We start from the raw sequence: 21,236 nt of genomic DNA, 5'->3' as shown, positions 1-21,236 counted from the left end.
ATGTATGTGCCTGTGTGTGTATATATATGTGTACATTGAGATGTATGAATATGTATATTTGCATGTGTGGACGTGTATGTATTTACATGTGTATGGGGGTGGGTTAGGCCATTTCTTTCATCTGTTTCCTTGCGCTACTTCGCAAAAGCGGGAGACAGCGACAAAGCAAAATATGATAAATATATATATATATATATTTTTTTTTTTTCATACTATTCGCCATTTCCCGCAATAGCGAGGTAGCGTTAAGAACAGAGGACTGGGCCTTTGAGGGAATATTCTCACCTGGCCCCCTTCTCTGTTCCTTCTTTTGGAAAATTAAAAAAAAAAAACGAGAGGGGAGGATTTCCAGCCCCCCGCTCCCTTCCCTTTTAGTCGCCTTCTACGACACGCAGGGAATACGTGGGAAGTATTCTTTCTCCCCTATCCCCAGGGATATATATATACATATATATATATATATATATATATATATATATATATATATATATATATATATATATATATATATGTAAGGGTAAGAGAGATGTGTGGCAATAAAAAGAGCGTGGTTGAGAGAGCAGAAGAGGGTGTTTTGAAATGGTTTGGGCACATGGAGAGAATGAGTGAGGAAAGATTGACCAAGAGGATATATGTGTCAGAGGTGGAGGGAACGAGAAGTGGGAGACCATATTGGAGGTGGAAAGATGGAGTGAAAAAGATTTTGAGTGATCAGGGCCTGAACATGCAAGAGGATGAAAGGCGGGCAAGGAATAGAGTGAATTGGATCGATGTGGTATACCGGGGTTGACGTGCTGTCAGTGGATTGAATCAGGGCATGTGAAGCGTCTGGGGTAAACCATGGAAAGCTGTGTGGGGCCTGGATGTGGAAGAGGAGCTGTGGTTTCGGGCATTATTGCATGACCGCTGGAGACTGAGTGTGAACGAATGAGGCCTTTGTTGTCTTTTCCTAGCGCTACCCCGCACACATGAGGGGGGAGGGGGATGGTATTCCATGTGTGGCGAGGTGGCGATGGGAATGAATAAAGGCAGACAGTGTGAATTGTGTGCATGGGTATATAGGTATGTGTCTGTATGTGTATATATATGTGTACATTGAGATGTATAGGTATGTATATTTGCGTGTGTGGACGTGTGTGTATATACATGTGTATGGGGGTGGGTTGGGCCATTTCTTTTGTCTGTTTCCTTGTGCTACCTCGCAAACGCGGGATACAGCGACAAAGCAAAATAAATAATAATAATTATTTATTTATTTATTATACTTTGTCGCTGTCTCCCGCGTTTGCGAGGTAGCGCAAGGAAACAGACGAAAGAAATGGCCCCACCCCCCCCCCCCCCATACACATGTATATACATACGTCCACACACGCAAATATACATACCTACACAGCTTTCCATGGTTTACCCCAGACGCTTCACATGCCCTGCTTCAATCCACTGACAGCACGTCAACCCCGGTATACCACATCGCTCCAATTCACTCTATTCCTTGCCCTCCTTTCACCCTCCTGCATGTTCAGGCCCCGATCACACAAAATCTTTTTCACTCCATCTTTCCACCTCCAATTTGGTCTCCCTCTTCTCCTTGTTCCCTCCACCTCCGACACATATATCCTCTTGGTCAATCTTTCCTCACTCATCCTCTCCATGTGCCCAAACCACTTCAAAACACCCTCTTCTGCTCTCTCAACCACGCTCTTTTTATTTCCACACATCTCTCTTACCCTTACGTTACTCACTCGATCAAACCACCTCACACCACACATTGTCCTCAAACATCTCATTTCCAGCACATCCATCCTCCTGCGCACAACTCTATCCATAGCCCACGCCTTGCAACCATACAACATTGTTGGAACCACTATTCCTTCAAACATACCCATTTTTGCTTTCCGAGATAATGTTCTCGACTTCCACACATTCTTCAAGGCCCCCAGGATTTTCGCCCCCTCCCCCACCCTATGATCCACTTCCGCTTCCATGGTTCCATCCGCTGCCAGATCCACTCCCAGATATCTAAAACACTTCACTTCCTCCAGTTTTTCTCCATTCAAACTCACCTCCCAATTGACTTGACCCTCAACCCTACTGTACCTAATAACCTTGCTCTTATTCACATTTACTCTTAATAATAAAAGAAAATATATTTAGATATGTATATATATATATATATATATATATATATATATATATATATATATATATATATATATATATGGGGATAGGGGAGAAAGAGTACTTCTCACGTATTCCCTGCCTGTCGTAGAAGGCAACTAAAAGGGAAGGGAGCGTTGAGCTGGAAATGCTCCCCTCTTTTTTTTTTTTTTTATATAATTTTCCAAAAGAAGGAACAGAGAAGGGGGCCATGTGAGGATATTCCCTGAAAGGCCCAGTCCTCTGTTCTTAACGCTACCTCGCAAATGCGGGAAATGGTGAATAGTATGAAAAAAACTTTATTTTTTTTTTTTTTTTTTTTTTTTTTTTTTTTTTTTTTTTTGCCGCTGTCTCCCGCGTTTGCGAGGTAGCGCAAGGAAACAGACGAAAGAAATGGCCCAACCCACCCCCATACACATATATATATATATATATATATATTTCTTTTTTCTTTTTCAAACTATTCGCCATTTCCCGCATTAGCGAGGTAGCGTTAAGAACAGAGGACTGGGCCTTTGAGGGAATACCCTCACCTGGCCCAATTCTCTGTTCCTTCTTTTGAAAAAAAAAAAAAAAAAATATATATATATATATATATATATATATATAAAATATATAATTATTTATATATTTATTTAATTATTTAGTGTACCTTCCTCCAGCAATTTCACTTCTACTAAGTATAAGGAGTTCATTGATGTGCATTTCATCCAAATTTGTGCCCATAAACAGGGACTTTAGAGAAAAAATCAGCAGAATCTCTGGTATCTTCCACGTATAGAATTTTGTTAGCCCAGCATGCTTTGTAATCCCTCAAAATTTTCCATATTTACTGTAGTATATACTCCATTTTTGTAAAGTTCTTAATGATTTCCACAGCGATGTATGGATCGTCTCAGGTTAAATCGGTCACGACTGGTTGAACATTTCCGTTCAGCTGGGGATGCCCTTAATAATAACAACTCTGCTACCAAAATGGTTCAGGATGTGATGGAGATAGAATGGGCAGTTATGAGTCAGGGGACTGGCTTCCCCTCTCTCAAGTGAGTCAAAAGATGTTGGAAATAGGGTTTTTCTGTAATATCTTTGATATTATAAAAGTCTGTGTTTGCTTCAGAGAAAATCCAATTACAAATTCTTTTACTATATTTTCATTTTCATTAATTGTGTTGTCTTTGTGACTGGCAGACGGTTGCATAACCTTGTTCTTTAGTACTGACTAGTTATGGGATTTATGATATGCTGACTAACTGTGACTGGTATTCTGTCAGTCATCTTTATATAAACTGTTACACAAAACATTGCACCTACTCTTTTTCTCCTGAATTTTTTTTAGCTCATGGTAATTGTAATTTTATCCAAATCTTTGTTGGGGATATTAGCTGAAGTTCATAACCTAGTTTTTACTGTTTCAGGTAACTTGATAGTTTAGCTCTGCATTGAAACAAGCATTGTAACTACTTATATTTTAGATGCTTTCTGCAGTTCATTATGAAATTTTTTTTTTGATTTTCAAGAATTTTAATGGTTCTCTTGACATCTTGCAAGTATATAACAGTACCTAATTACATCATTAACTCCACATATCCCCTGATATGCATAACTGTTATCACCTTGTTTAATATCGTTCAATAAAGTACAATGCTTCAAATCATCCACTGCAGCTATATCTGTAATCAAATTGATGTGTGGAAAGCACTTATAATTTATGTAGCCTTTTCCCAAAGCTAGTTTTGATGTGGTGCTAAATTGATAAGTTATCCAAATTGAACAGAGAAGGGCAAGGGAGATGTGCTCTATCATTTTTGCAACTAATCTGCTGTAAGCAGATACACTGGTATTAATATTGTGAGAGTAAGTATAGAAAAGTAACAGTAGGTGTCATAGAAATTCATTGTTGGCTGGTGTAATGCTTTTTCTCTGTTTAGGAGTGTAATTTATTTTTCAGATATTTTTATATATTTGTTATTTTTTGGTTGTTAACTGAATTCAGTAGCCAAGGTTTTGTCTCGGCAACACTTGGCAGCAGTACTGTTTTCACCATGGAAGCTGTCTGCCATCAGTTACATGATATATATTGGTACAGAGAGTGTAATCACTAATACTTCTAAATACAATTAAAAATTTTTTAGGCATGAAATGGTTTAGAGAATATAATGTTGAAAGAGCAGAAGAGAGTGTATTGAAATGGTTTGGTCACATGGAGAGAATGAGTAAGGAAAGATTGACAAAGAGGATATATTTGTCAGAGGTGGGGGGAACGAGAAGTGGGAAACCAAATTGGAGGTGGAAGGATGGAGTGAAAAAGATTTTGAGCGATCGGGGCCTGAACATACAGGAGGGTGAAAGGCATGCAAGGAATAGAGTGAATTGGAATGATGTGTTATACCGGGGTCAACATGCTGTCAGTGGATTGAACCAGGGCATGTGAAGCATCTGGGGTAAAGCATGGAAAGTTTTGTGGGGCCTGGATGTGGAAAGGGAGCTGTGGTTTCGGTGCATTACACATGACAGCTAGAGACTGAGTGTGAATGAATGTGGCCTTTGTTGTCTTTTCCTAGCACTACCTTGCACGCAAGGGGGGGTGCTGTATTTCATGTGTGGCGGGGTGGCTACAGGAATGGATACTTCCCACGCCTTCCCCGCATGTCATAGAAGGCGACTAAAGGGGATGGGAGTGGGTGGCTAGAAACCCTCCCCTCCTTGCATTTTAACTTTCTAAAAGGGGGAATAGTCTGTGTATGTATATGTATGTATACGTTGAAATGTATATGTATGTATATGTGTGTGTTTGGGCAGTTATATATATACATGTGTATGTGGGTGGGTTGAGCCATTCTTTTGTCTGTTTCCTTGCGCTACCCTGCTAACGCGGGAGACAGTGACTAAGTAGAATAAATAAAAATCAATGTAGGCGTGACTGTCTTCATGTGATAATTAATCATATGATGATAGGATCTATTATGTAAGTTTCTGTGAAAAAATGACTAGAAGATTTGTGATTTTGACAATTTTTAATTTAAAAAGAAAGGAAAAGGACCCATATAGAATGTGTAGTTATTTCACCCCTCATTTCCATTATTTTCACTGTTGGTATGTGATGTTGATTAACCTTTTTATCTCTCTTTCCCTACACTGGCCATCTGTACAGGATTTGTTTTGCAAAATTTCACTTGTTTGTTGGTCATTTCTGCAGGTTTTTTCATAAAATGATGAATTGCCTTTTTATTTCTTTATACTCATCTTTTGGTAAAACATCAAGCAATAAAAGTGCCTTTCTTTTTATTTATCTGAACCTAGGAAAACTAACATTACACAATCGTGTGTTAGAGGTGGGATTGGTTTTTCTAGCTGTAACCCATGGATGTAAATGTCGCTTCTCCCTGGTTTCGATTTGTTAGAAAAGTGTAGAAGTGGAGGACATATGTATTATGTTGTTGAGAATAGGAAAATAGATGAAGTTAAAGGTATGTGTTATTGATAAATCATGAGAAAAATGCAATGACAAAAGCCATTTGAAATGTTATGGATGTGTAGGATGAATGACAAATTTGTTTGGCAAAGATGTGTGATATTATGATTGGAGTTACAAGAAGCAGAGGTAAACCAAATGAGTTTTAGAGTTTGCAATATGTTAATTGTTTAGGACTAAAGGAATTTCCAAAGAGGATGCTAGGAATATATTTTTTTAGTATAAGTAATTGAGGTATTTTGTGTAAAGAGAATGTATTTGATGATATTGGTTTAGTTAATCTTAGTGTAGAAAAAGATGAAAAAGTGCTATGATCATGTAAAGCATTTGTTCATTTAAAGAAAATTAAAAGTTGATATATGTATGTATGTATCTATCCGTCTACACGTATCTCTGATGCTTGATCCTAGCTGGAGCTCCCTTAATGGGGTGGCCATGGCTGTAGAGTCTCCATAACAAGCAAAGTCATGTGCCACTTCTTAAGCCTAGTTTTAAGTGGTGAACGCCATTGCTGTTTCATAACCTACTATTGATATGGACTATGCACTGTTTCTCCCACTGTAAATGGGAATGGCATGACGATAGATTGACTGATATATAGGTAGATATTCAAAACCCAATGAACATTTACTTTAGTTGAAAATGTTAGGGTCACTGTAGGTAACTAGATTGGCTTAGTTGATCATAAGGTAAATATACTAAGGTTCTGTGAAATTGCAGGAAAGTTCCAGGACTGGATGGCTCTGGAGAGGATGACCAGGCTGTGCTGTTGGCCATAATGGAAGAGATACAACAGGACCTTATAACTGAAGGTGGGCCTACATATATGAATTATTATTCATATATATTGAAGGCATTTTGAACATGTATTTATTAAATTGTACATTTAATACTTTTTGTTATGCCCTTGCCTGGAAGTGGACTTAGCAGCGAATGGAACTATGTAAGCGGAAGTGAGTCAGGTTGGGGAAAGGGGCAAAGGTTCTGGGAGCTATGAAGAATGCGTGGAAGGAGAGAATGTTGGCTCAGAGAGCAAAAATGGGTATGTTTGAAGGAATAGTAGTTCAAACATTGATATATGTTAGTGAGACATGGGCAATAGATAGGGTTGTACGGAGGAGGGTGGATGTGTTAGAAATGAAATGTTGAGGACAATATGTGGTGTGAGGTAGTTTGATTGAGTAAGCAATGAAAGGGTAAGAGAAATTTTTGGAAATAAAAAGAGTGTGGTTGAGAGAGCAGAAGAGGGTGTGCTGAAATGGATTGGACATATGGAGAGAATGAGTTAGGAAAGATTGACAAAGAAAATATATGTGTCAGGGGTGGAGGGAAGAAGAAGTGGGAGACCAAATTGGAGGTGGAAGGATGGAGTGAAAATGATTTTGAGCAATTGGGGCCTGAGCATACAGGAAGGTGAGAGGCATGCAAGGAATAGAGTGACTTGGAACTATGTGGTATACCGGGGTTGACATGCTGTCAATGGACTGAACCAGGGCATGCGAAATGTTTGGGGTAAACCATGGAAAGGTCTGTGGGGTCTGTATGTGGATAGAGTGCTGTGGTTTCGGTGCATTACACATGACAGCTAGAGACTGAGTGTGAATGAATGTGGCCTTTTTTGTCTGTTTTCCTGGCACGTCCTCACTGAAGCAGGGTAGTGATGCTGTTTCCTGTGGGGCAGGGTAGCGCCAGGAATGGATGAAGGCATGCAAGTATGAATATGTACATGTGTATATATGTATTATGTCTGTGTATATGTATGTATATGTTTGAAGGAATAGTGGTTCCAACAATGTAATATGGTTGCGAGGCATGGACTATAGATAGAGTTGTGGGAGGGTGGATGTGTTGGAAATGAGATGCTTGAGGACAATATGTGGTGTGAGGTGGTTTGATTGTGTAAGTAATGAAAGGGTAAGAGAGATGTGTGGTAATAAAAAGAGTGTGGTTGAGAGAGCAGAAGAGGGTGTTTTAAAATGGTTTGGTCACATGAAGAGAATGAGTGAGGAAAGATTGACAAAGAGGATATATGTGTCAGAGGTGGAGGGAACGAGGGGAAGTGGGAGACCAAATTGGAGGTGGAAAGATGGAGTGAAAAAGATTTTGAGTGATCGGGGCCTGAACATGCAGGGGGGTGAAAGGAGGGCAAGGAATAGAGTGAATTGGATCGATGTGGTATACCGGGGTTGACGTGCTGTCAGTGGATTGAATCAGGGCATGTGAAGTGTCTGGGTTAAACCATGGAAAGCTGTGTAGGTATGTATATTTGCGTGTGTGGACGTATGTATATACATGTGTATGGGGGTGGGTTGGGCCATTTCTTTCGTCTGTTTCCTTGCGCTACCTCGCAAACGCGGGAGACAGCGACAAAGCAAAAAAGAAAAAAAAAATAATGTTGAAATGTATAGGTATGTATATGGGCGTGTGTGGACGTGTATGTATATACATGTATATGTGGGTGGGAGACAGTGACAAAGTATAATAAATGATTAGAAAATAAATAGAAAAATAAAATGATGTAATGTATATGTGTGTGTATGGGCATTTATGTGTATATATGTGTATATGAGTGGATGGACCATTCTTCGTCTTTTTCCTGGAGCTTTCTCACCGATGTGGGAAACAGCAATTAAGTATGGTAAACATAAATAAATAAATGAATGAATATGAAATTTATCTAAAAAGTAGAATTATATTATGACTGTGTTTGAATATTCCTGTTTATCATTTCCTACAGTGCTTGTAGGCATTTTCAAGGCAAGGAGGAATGATCTCCCACACGGTAAACTTAATGTGTTGTAAATGTTAGAAGAATGGAAAAAGGGGGTCATTTACTTTTGGAGAACAGAAGTTAATGATGCAGTATGTAGATGAAGCGCTTCTGTTGATGCCATCATTTCGAGGCAAAGTAACTTATGTGTCTACTGAGATCTGAAGAAGGGTGTAGTAGTCACCTCACTGAGTCTGCACTTGGTGAATAGAGGTACCAACTAGGCCATTTTAGGCCCATTGTGAAGAACATTTGTTGCAAGAATGAATGATAGTGATCGCAACCCTACTATTGGTCATTTATTGATTCTTGAAAACAGACTCGCTTTGTAAACATTACTTCCATCTTTACCTCTCTCACCATTAGGTAGAGTCATCTTATGTTGCACCTTGTACAAATGACCATTAGCTAATACCAAACTGTCCATTATGTGACTTGGGCAGAGTGGTATCTGTTTTAAGCTCTTGTGTTCATGTTCAATGAAGGTTTTATTTTACTGAATGCTATTCCTAGAGGCTGACTGATAGTTGAAGAACTTATGGTTCTCATTTCAAATGGTTTATCAAAGGGATGGGTGAAACTTTTGGAATTGTTATGAGTTGAAAAAAGAAACTACTAGAAGCTACATAGAATGCTTAACTGTATTCAGTATCATATAAAAAATGGATTTCTTATCTAGTAAGACAAGAAATTCTGAAAATATTAAAGATGTTGAAGTGAAGTAACTCTTGAGGCCCTAGATGTAACCACAAAGTTTACATGAATACACATATATCAACTTATGGTTGATTAAGAACTGGCAGTTAATAACAGAGTTAGTAGTTAGATTTATCATTGTGTTTAGATAAAGTTATGTGCTGTGACCTTCCCATACTAGATATAGATCAGTTACTTTAGGAAGTCATATATTTCATCTAAAATGTGTCTTGTGAACAAACAAATGTCAAAGAAATACAATAATAATGCATACAAGTAGGGAGGGAGGGGTTAAGTATTGCCTGTAAATGGTCGCCACTTAATAAGTTCATTTAACATATAACTCCATAAGGACAAGAGAATGTTTCAGGGATTTTTGTTGGCAAACATCATCTAAAAAAGATTAACTATAATTACATCCTAGCTTAAGTGATTTGTCTGATTCTTGGAAACAGGCAAATATCTAAGCCAGAGAACTGCGTTGTAAGTTTGCCAACATTAGATATTGAATGATACCCAGTAAGTTGATATGAATGGTGTAAGAGCCACTGTATTTGCTTACCTCAAACTTTTCTCCATATATTTGTCAGTCTTATTCTTTCGCAACTCTGCACAATGCTATATATCTGTCTATCTATATTTTTTTCTTTTATTTATGTTAGCAGGTAGGTAGTAGTTGGGAGGCAGCCAACGACCAGGGAGGTGTATTACTACCCATCTGGGTATCGGGAGGGTTAGTGATGGCTGCATATTGAGCCAGCACTTCAGTTGTTGTCCAAGTTGCACTCCTCTGACCCAGTTAGTTGTCTTTTCTTTCTCTCATCCTCATGTGGACTGCTAGCATTCTGTTCTCATCATACAATCTCTCCTTGTCCTACATAACACTTGACAACACTTAACTCACAGCTCACTCTTTGTAACTGTATTTTCCTGTGATGAACACTACATGCTAGCCCTGACTTTTGGCAAGATGGTAGAAGCAATAGATAGAAGCAGTAGCTAAGAATGTTAAGGCCAGAGTATCAGCTAGAAGTAGTAGGGAGTAACATTAGGCTGGAGCATTTGTTAGTAATAGTCAGTGGTTTAATTTCTGGAGAGTGTGGTCCATAGATAATTCTTGCTCTTGCATTGTGAAATGAATTCATTGCAGTCACATATGTAGAGCAATGGAATTTTATTAGCAGTTGGTATAGCTGAATAATTTCTGTCTTTTAGGTATGTTAGTTTTATACTTCCATGATATGAGGATGCATCTTTACTTGAGATCTCAGGAGCAGGCTAGTCCCTATTGTAAAGTGACATAACTTTAGGTTAGCTTAGATTGTATTAATCACTAGTTTAATTGAGTTGCAGAATTTATGCCCACTGTGACAGCATTTATATAGTTTTTTATGCCTCCATTTGTTTTGGAGAATGGCAGGTTAGTGTTGTAATAATTATTAGGCTAGGCTCATAGAGTATAAGGTAAGGGTAATGAAGTGGATTCTGTAGCCTTAGCATGGGGCTATCCATACATTGGAGGCCTGCAGGTAATTACTTTGAAGTATCATCCTTCAGGATGATATAGAAAAGTGAAACTCCTTTTGCTTAGATTTGGAAGTGTTCAGGAACTATAAATTTTTTGAGTAATGAATTGTAACTGACATCCAGTTTCATGTGCATAGAGAGACAAAGTCATTCAAAATTCCTTGTTGATCTGACACAAGTACCTGAAGTTGGGTGTCACAAGTTTAATGCATTAAGCAGTTATATTGTGCTCTTATATGAAGTAGATGGAAGGCACAATGCATTTTGTATTTCTGTTACACCAAAGCCCTTACCATACCTCTGAGTGCCATGTCTGGATGGACTTGCTCATGGCTGACAGCTTGGCATGGAGGGTTTGAGAAAGGTTGATACCACCTGTTAAGTTGGGACACTTGTGTTTACACTGTATAATGTCCACAAGTATCCTTGTGCACTTCCCCGCACATTTTCAAAGGCAATCCCATAATGAATTTAAGTACTCTGCCATTGCTCCATTGCCATCGATTACCATCTGCAGATATCTGGGCATGGAATAGGTAATGTTTCTTGAAGTATCCTGGGTCCATGTTTTGCGTATACATACGTATAGAGTCTTGGTCTCCTGAATGAGGCAAGGCACTTATGAGATATTGCCTGATCTTGTCTTCTGAGTGCCTAGTGCACCTAGAAACCTCAGGTGTACCCACATTTTATTCTTCCAGACAAGACTTGGGGTTTTCGTTTCCTTAGAAAGGTAATAACCAACCATCCTGATGCTCAGATAGAAGGAATACAGTGCCCATTTGTTGCTAGTGCTCACAGAAGAAACATTAGTCTCAGCGACCAGATATATGATGATTTCACCCTGGGAGCATCATATGCTAAACCTTAGCCATTTATCACCTTTGAAAATATATGTTTTTATGTTTGGACACTGTATGTGTTTGATGGTGGTGGATGAAGGATGAATAGTGTGGTGTAACCATCATTATTCAGTTAATTGAGTTTTCATTTGATAACAGGGACATCACCTCCTGGCCAGGAAGGCAGCCAAATATATTTCTTGGCTCTGTGTCAAGCTTAGAAAATAGATGTTTTACCTTGTCTTGTAGAGCTGCATGTGTGTATGACAGAGAATAGCATAATTAAAGAAAAAGAAATCTTTGACAGGTAAATGTGGTGAGATAGAGATTTAGAATAGTAAAGAAAATTATGTAAGTGCTAAGGAATATTTTTTTATGGGAAATTTTTGAAGTTATGTATTCCATCCTTTACTATAGTGACAAGTTTCAGGTGCAGAATGATTGATTGATGTGTATATGCTTGAACAGGATTATTGCGAGTGGAATTTGTTATTACAAAAATTCAGTAAAAAGCTGGGTTGTGTAATTAAAAAGTTGGGTTGTATAACTAAACTTTAGGTGCATTTTTCATTTTTGTGGCAGCACTTCAGAGGGTTGATTCCAATACATGTTTTTATTTTAGCTTATAACAATTATTTATAATTTCATCGTGATTCAGGATCCAAGACTCATGCCATGAAGGCATTGTCATTAATCACAGAAAATATGCGATTGGGTTCTTGTCTTGTTTCCAGTTGTTTATTACGATGAGAAGGAAACTCTAGGCATTGGTGACTGCATGTGATATAGTCCAAGGATTAATGGATTATACATCCCCATGAACCCTTTTGTGCATCACTTAAAGCTTCAAAGATGTGCATAACAGATATATGTTGACAAATGCTGGCTTTTACCAGTATTTGAGATAATAAAGAAAAAGATTAAAGGTAAGCATAGCAAGCACCATGTGATTTTAAGAAATATACTTTAGTAAGTTTACCTTAAGATGGAATTCATGATTTTTTTTCTTTTTCCAGAAGAAAAACTCCTCATTGACATTCTCAACTATGATGCTGCTGTACTAGCAAGTCAAGTGGCTTCACAACAGTCAGAGGAAGTTATATGCCCAGTTTGTCAGGTGGATTTACTGGTCTTATTACTTATATGTGAGGCAAAGCTAAGAGATAGTGGAACATGTTTCTTGAGTAGAATGAGTGTGATGTTATGCTTTCTGTGCAAAGGAATGTGAGACTTTGGTGAAAGATTGGTGGTTTTGAAAAGATGGTTGATTGGCGCTACCTCATTGGGTGGGGTGGTATCAGGAATAGATGAAGGGGAGCAAGTGTGAATATGGGTATTATGTATATGAATCGATATATATGTGCATATCTGTACGTTTATGTGTGCGTATATATGTATAGATTTGGATGTGCCTTTCTTTGTCTGTTTCCTGGCACTACCTCGCTAATGTGGGAAACTATGATCAAGTATGAAAAAAAAAGAGTATTATTATTTATCATACTTAGTCGGTTTCCTGTGTTAGTGAGGTTGCGCTAGGAGACAGACCAAGAATGGCCCATCTACTCATATAAACACATATATACATAAATGCCCATACTTGCACTTATACTTAAACAGACTTGCATATATACACATGTACATTTTCATACTTGCTTGCCTTCATCCATTCCTGGTGCTACCCCCTCCTTCAGTGAGGTAGTGCCAGGAAACCAGACAAAAAAAGCCACATTTGTTCACACTCAGTCTCTAGCCGTCATGTGTAATGCACCGAAAACACAGCTCCGTATCCACATCCAGGCCCCACAGACCTTTCCATGGTTTACCCCATACATTTCACATGCCCTGCTTCAGTCCATTGACAGCATGTCGACCCCGGTATACAACATCATTCCAGTTTACTCTGATCCTTGCATGCCTCTCACCCTCATGTATGTTCAGGCCCTGATCAATCAAAATCTTTGTCGCTCCATCATTCCACATCCAGTTTGGTCTCCTGCTTCTCCTTGTTCCCTCCACCTCTGACACGTATATCCTCTTTGTCAACCTTTCCTCCTTTATTCTCTCCATATGTCCAAACCATATCAACACACCCTCTTCAGCAAGGTAGCACCAGGAAACAGATGAAGAATGGCTTATCCACTCATATACATGTGTATATATATTTTATTTATTTATTATACTTTGTCGGTCTCCCGCATTAGCAAGGTACCACAAGGAAACAAACGAAAGAATGGCCCAACCACATACATACAAATGTATATACATACACGTCCACTCATGCACATAAACATACCTATACATCTCAGCGTGTACATACATATACACACACACAGACATATACATATATACACATGCACATAATTCATACTGTCTGCCCTTATTCATTCCTGTCGCCACCCTGCCACACATGAAATGAAAAACTCCCTCCCCCCGCATGTGCGCAAGGTAGTGCTAGGAAAAGACAACAAAGGCCACATTCGTTCATACTCAGTCTCCAGCTGTCATATATAATGCACCGAAACCACAGCTCCCTTTCCACATCCAGGCCTGACAAAACTTTCCATGGTTTACCCCAGATGCTACACATACCCTCGTTCAATCCATGGACAGCACATCGACTCCGGTATACCACATCGTTCCCATTCACTCTATTCCTTGCACACCTTTCACCCTCCTGCATGTTCAGGCCCCGATCACTCAAAATCTTTTTCACTCCATCTTTCCACCTCCAATTTGGTCTCCCACTTCTCGCTCCCTCCGCCTCTGACACATATATCCTCTTTGTCAATCTTTCCTCACTCATTCTCTCCGTGTGACCAAAATATTCAAAACACCCTCTTCTGCTCTCTCAACCACACTTTTTTTATTACCAAACATCTCTCTTACCCTGTTATTACTTACTCAATCATACCACTTCACACCACATATTGTCCTCAAACATCTCATTTCCAGCACATCCAGCCTCCTCCGCACAACTCTATCTATAGCCCACGCCTCGCAACCATATAACATTGTTGGAACCACTGTTCCTTCAAACATACCCATTTTTGCTTTCCAAGATAACGTTCTTGACTTCCACACATTTTTCAACGCGCCCAGAACTTTCAGCCCCTCCCCCACCCATGATTCATCTCCACTTCCATGGTTCCATCTGCTGCCAGATCCACTTTCAGATTTCTAAAACACTTCACTTCCTCCTCCAGTTTTTCTCCATTCATACTTACCTCCCAATTGACTTGTCCCTCAACCCTACTGTACCTAATAACCTTGCTCTTATTCACATTTACTCTCAGCTTTCTTCTTTCACACACTTAACCAAACTTAGTCACCATCTTCTGCAGTGTCTCACCCGAATCAGCCACCAGTGCTGTATCATCAGCGAACAACAACTGACTCACTTCCTAAGCTCTCTCATCCACAACAGACTGCATACTTGTTCCTCTTTCCAAAACTCTTGCATTCACCTTCCTAACCCCATCCATAAACAAATTAAACAACCATGGAGACATCACGCACCCCTGCAGCAAACCAACATTCACTGAGAACCAATCACTTTCCTCTCTTCCTACACGTATACATGCCTTACATCCTAAATGAAAACTTTTCACTGCTTCTAACAACTTACCTCCCATGCCATATATTCTTCATACTTGCCACAGAGCTTCTCTATCAGTTCTATCATATGCCTTCTCCAGATCCATAAATGCTACATACAAATCCATTTGTTTTTCTAAGTATTTCTCACATACATTCTTCAAAGCAAACACCTGATCCACACATCCTCTACCACTTCTGAAACCACACTGCTCTTCCCCAATCTGATGCTCTGTACATGCCTTCACCCTCTCAATCAAATTTTTTTTTTTTTTTTTTTTTTTTTTTTTTTTTATACTTTGTCGCTGTCTCCCGCGTATTGCGAGGTAGCGCAAGGAAACAGACGAAAGAAATGGCCCAACCCCCCCCATACACATGTACATACACACGTCCACACACACAAATATACATACCTACACAGCTTTCCATGGTTTACCCCGGACGCTTCACATGCCTTGATTCAATCCACTGACAGCACGTCAACCCCTGTATACCACATCGCTCCAATTCACTCTATTCCTTGCCCTCCTTTCACCCTCCTGCATGTTCAGGCCCCGATCACACAAAATCTTTTTCACTCCATCTTTCCACCTCCAATTTGGTCTCCCTCTTCTCCTCGTTCCCTCCACCTCCGACACATATATCCTCTTGGTCAATCTTTCCTCACTCATTCTCTCCATGTGCCCAAACCATTTTAAAACACTCTCTTCTGCTCTCTCAACCACGCTCTTTTTATTTCCACACATCTCTCTTACCCTTACGTTACTTACTCGATCAAACCACCTCACACCACACATTGTCCTCAAACATCTCATTTCCAGCACATCCATCCTCCTGCGCACAACTCTATCCATAGCCCACGCCTCGCAACCATACAACATTGTTGGAACTACTATTCCTTCAAACATACCCATTTTTGCTTTCCGGGATAATGTTCTCGACTTCCACACATTTTTCAAGGCTCCCAAAATTTTCGCCCCCTCCCCCACCCTATGATCCACTTCCGCTTCCATGGTTCCATCCGCTGACAGATCCACTCCCAGATATCTAAAACACTTCACTTCCTCCAGTTTTTCACCATTCAAACTCACCTCCCAATTGACTTGACCCTCAGCCCTACTGTACCTAATAACCTTGCTCTTATTCACATTTACTCTTAACTTTCTTCTTTCACACACTTTACCAAACTCCGTCACCAGCTTCTGCAGTTTCTCACATGAATCCGCCACCAGCGCTGTATCATCAGCGAACAACAACTGGCTCACTTCCCAAGCTCTCTCATCCCCAACAGACTTCATACTTGCCCCTCTTTCCAAGACACTTGCATTTACCTCCCTAACAACCCCATCCATAAACAAATTAAACAACCATGGAGACATCACACACCCCTGCCGCAAACCTACATTCACTGAGAACCAATCACTTTCCTCTCTTCCTACACGTACACATGCCTTACATCCTCGATAAAAACTTTTCACTGCTTCTAACAACTTGCCTCCCACACCATATATTCTTAATACCTTCCACAGAGCATCTCTATCAACTCTATCATATGCCTTCTCCAGATCCATAAATGCTACATACAAATCCATTTGCTTTTCTAAGTATTTCTCACATACATTCTTCAAAGCAAACACCTGATCCACACATCCTCTACCACTTCTGAAACCACACTGCTCTTCCCCAATCTGATGCTCTGTACAAGCCTTCACCCTCTCAATCAATACCCTCCCATATAATTTACCAGGAATACTCAACAAACTTATACCTCTGTAATTTGAGCACTCACTCTTATCCCCTTTGCCTTTGTACAATGGCACTATGCACGCATTCCGCCAATCCTCAGGCACCTCACCATGAGTCATACATACATTAAATAACCTTACCAACCAGTCAACAATACAGTCACCCCCTTTTTTAATAAATTCCACTGCAATACCATCCAAACCTGCTGCCTTGCCGGCTTTCATCTTCCGCAAAGCTTTTACTACCTCTTCTCTGTTTACCAAATCATTTTCCCTAACCCTCTCACTTTGCACACCACCTCGACCCAAACACCCTATATCTGCCACTCTGTCATCAGACACATTCAACAAACCTTCAAAATACTCATTCCATCTCCTTCTCACATCACCACTACTTGTTATCACCTCCCCATTTACGCCCTTCACTGAAGTTCCCATTTGCTCCCTTGTCTTACGTACCCTATTTACCTCCTTCCAGAACATCTTTTTATTCTCCCTAAAATTTACTGATAGTCTCTCACCCCAACTCTCATTTGCCCTTTTTTTCACCTCTTGCACCTTTCTCTTGACCTCCTGTCTCTTTCTTTTATACTTCTCCCACTCAATTGCATTTTTTCCCTGCAAAAATCGTCCAAATGCCTCTCTCTTCTCTTTCACTAATACTCTTACTTCTTCATCCCACCACTCACTACCCTTTCTAAACAGCCCACCTCCCACTCTTCTCATGCCACAAGCATCTTTTGCGCAATCCATCACTGATTCCCTAAATACATCCCATTCCTCCCCCACTGCCCTTACTTCCATTGTTCTCACCTTTTTCCATTCTGTACACAGTCTCTCCTGATACTTCTTCACACAGGTCTCCTTCCCAAGCTCACTTACTCTCACCACCTTCTTCACCCCAACATTAACTCTTCTTTTCTGAAAACCCATACTAATCTTCACCTTAGCCTCCACAAGATAATGATCAGACATCCCTCCAGTTGCACCTCTCAGCACATTGACATCCAAAAGTCTCTCTTTCGCACGCCTGTCAATTAACACGTAATCCAATAATGCTCTCTGGCCATCTCTCCTACTTACATAAGTATACTTATGTATATCTCGCTTTTTAAACCAGGTATTCCCAATCATCAGTCCTTTTTCAGCACATAAATCTACAAGCTCTTCACCATTTCCATTTACAACACTGAACACCCCATGCATACCAATTATTCCCTCAACTGCCACATTACTCACCTTTGCATTCAAATCACCCATCACTATAACCCGGTCTCGTGCATCAAAACCGCTAACACACTCATTTAGCTGCTCCCAAAACACTTGCCTCTCATGATCTTTCTTCTCATGCCCAGGTGCATATGCACCAATAATCACCCACCTCTCTCCATCAACTTTCAATTTTACCCATATTAATCGAGAATTTACTTTCTTACATTCTATCACATACTCCCACAACTCCTGTTTCAGGAGTATTGCTACTCCTTCCCTTGCTCTTGTCCTCTCACTAACCCCTGACTTCACTCCCCAGACATTTCCAAACCACTCTTCCCCTTTACCCTTGAGCTTCGTTTCACTCAGAGCCAAAACATCCAGGTTCCTTTCCTCAAACATACTACCTATCTCTCCTTTTTTCACATCTTGGTTACATCCACACACATTTAGGCACCCCACTCTGAGCCTTCGAGGAGGATGAGCACTCCCCGCGTGACTCCTTCTTCTGTTTCCCATTTTAGAAAGTTAATACAAGGAGGGGAGGATTTCCGGCCCCCCGCTCCCGTCCCCTCTAGTCGCTTTCTACGACACGCGAGGAATACGTGGGAAGTATTCTTTCACCCCTATCCCCAGGGATAATATACATATGTACACACACACACACACACACACACACACACACACGCGCACACACACACACACACACACACACATACATATATATACATATGAAAAATGTAAGAAACAATTTAGAAAACAAACTTTTAGCTTGAAATGAATGAAAAAAAGAACGTCACATAATGGTTCAACCTCTGGCTATGGAAAAGGAAATGTACAATTTATTCACACAAACGTCAATAGCAGTTCTCATCAATTTCACCACTGAATCAATAAGCTTCAATGTCTAAGCTACATTTTTCTCCAACTTCACTATTTTCTTGTCAAAACACCATGCATGAAAACTATCACTCCAGTAACACAACTATAAACATTTACTTCCCCTTTAAAAAGTTCTGGGGAAGTCTGTCTCGATACACTGCGGCGAGGCGAGGCGACGCTGACACAATCACTGTCACAATATCACTTCTGCCTCCTTCCAAGCGTTGTTTCAGGGAATAATTCCGGGTTGCTGAAGTGCCGCATAGGCTGGCACGATAGCCCGGGCCACATCGAAGACGTTATGAGCCCGGCCGTTGTCCACAGATTCGAACGCAGCGTCGAGTCTCCTGGCTCAATCAATATCCTCCCATATAATTTACCTGGAATACTCAACATACTTATACCTCTGTAATTTGAGCACTCACTCTTATCCCCTTTGCCTTTGTACAATGGCACTATGCAAGAATTCCGCCAATCCTCAGGCACCTCACCATGAGTCATACATACATTAAATAACCTTACCAACCAGTCAACAATACAGTCACCCCCTTTTTTAATAAATTCCACTGCAATACCATCCAAACCTGCTGCCTTGCCAGCTTTCATCTTCTGCAAAGCTTATACTACCTCTTCTCTGTTTACCAAATCATTTTCCTTAACCCTCTCACTTTGCACACCACCTCGACCAAAACAACCTATATCTGCCACTCTATCATCAAACACATTCAACAAACCTTCAAAATACTCACTCCATCTCCATCTCACATCACCACTACTTGTTATCACATCCCCATTAGCCCCTTTCACTGAAGTTCCCATTTGCTCCCTTGTCTCACGCACTTTATTTACCTCCTTCCAAAACATCTTTTTATTCTCCCTAAAATTTAATGATACTCTCTCACCCCAACTCTCATTTGCCCTCTTTTTCAACTCTTGCACCTTTCTCTTGACCTCCTGCCTCTTTCTTTTATACATCTCCCACTCATTTGCATTTTTTCCCTGCAAAAATCGTTGAAATGCCTCTCTCTTCTCTTTCACTAATAATCTTACTTCTTCATCCCTCCACTCACCACCCTTTCTAATCAACCCACCTCCTATGCTTCTCATGCCACAAGCATCTTTTGCGCAAGCCATCACTGCTTCATTAGATACATCCCATTCCTCCCCCCATGGTTTCGGTGTATTATACATGACAGCTAGAGACTGAGTGTGAACGAATGTGGCCTTTGTTGTCTTTTCCTCGTGCTACCTCAGGCAGTTGTGGGGAAGGGGGTTGTTGTTTCATGTATGGCGGGGTGGCGACGGGAATGAATAAGGGCAGACTGTATGAATTATGTACATGTGTATATATGTATATGTCTGTGTGTGTATATATATGTATATGTTGAGATGTATAGGTATGTATATGTGCGTGTGTGGACGTGTATGTATATACATGTGTATGTGGGTGGGTTGGGTCATTCTTTCTTCTGTTCCCTTGCACTAATGCGGAAGACAACGACAAAGTATAATAAGAAAATAAATAAATATTTATATATACATATCCACAAATGTTTCCTTAAATACCAGTTGGAAAAGTATAGGGAAGATATGAATGGTTTGTAGGAAGGAGCACAAGGGTGTGTGTTATCTTGTGTGGTCTTTTTTTATGGTCTAAGACTAAAAATATGAATGGAAAAGCTTAAGGGATAAAAAAGTTAGAAGTTGACCAATGAAAGTATGAATACTGATATCCAATAGATGATAAACAAGCTGAGAGTTGATGAAACAATACACTGAGGTTGAAGAGTGCATCAATTAAGGTTGCCTTAGAGGAGTGTGGGGATGAAAATTAGGCTCTTGAGGGATAAATAGCATGGCAGAGATAGATTGAAAAATAGACTGATATCTTTAATACAGATTTTGCCAGCATGATAGTTTCTTGTGGAAATAATTTGCCAACAGTTAATTTAAGAAGGTGGAGGTGTAAACAATTCCGATACACCAGGCTAGTTCAGGTTTGAGATCTGTTGGGATTCAGATTTTCCTTACAAAGTTTAGAATTTTTATGTTGATATTTCAGCTCTTGAAAAGCTGTATTTTAGCTCGTTGAAAAACTGTTTTATCATTTAGTGTTTTGGTTGATGAATGCCACATGAAAAATATTTGAATACAAGAGTCAATGTATTTGGCTCAACACTGAAGCTAAGGGCTTCTTGAAGGACAAAACTTTAATGAGTATGCTTCTGCTTGAGAGGATTTGAGGCTTTTTTTACATGTTGAATTATAATGTTGTACCTTTAATGGGCAGATGTCATCCTTTAGCCAGACAGTTTTGAAAATCATTTTTCTTTTTCTTT

At 39.9% G+C, this 21,236-nt stretch overlaps 1 protein-coding gene across 3 annotated transcripts in view; it reads left to right on the top strand.

Moving 5' to 3' along the window:
- LOC139757754 (RPA-interacting protein B-like) overlaps positions 1–21,236 on the top strand; it is a 54,961-nt gene that overhangs the window by 13,312 nt on the left and 20,413 nt on the right. For all 3 annotated transcript variants that reach the window (XM_071678523.1, XM_071678522.1, XM_071678521.1), the window contains exons 2-4: positions 3,037–3,200; positions 6,350–6,441; positions 12,481–12,581. In XM_071678523.1, the coding sequence (XP_071534624.1) occupies positions 3,037–3,200; positions 6,350–6,441; positions 12,481–12,581 (357 nt within the window). The remainder of the gene's footprint in view (positions 1–3,036; positions 3,201–6,349; positions 6,442–12,480; positions 12,582–21,236) is intronic.

This window comes from Panulirus ornatus, chromosome 28 (assembly GCF_036320965.1).
Source record: "Panulirus ornatus isolate Po-2019 chromosome 28, ASM3632096v1, whole genome shotgun sequence".
Classification (NCBI taxonomy): Eukaryota; Metazoa; Arthropoda; class Malacostraca; order Decapoda; family Palinuridae; genus Panulirus; species Panulirus ornatus.
Note: the sequence above shows the minus strand (reverse complement) of the source record. Positions and strands in the feature narration are given on the sequence as shown.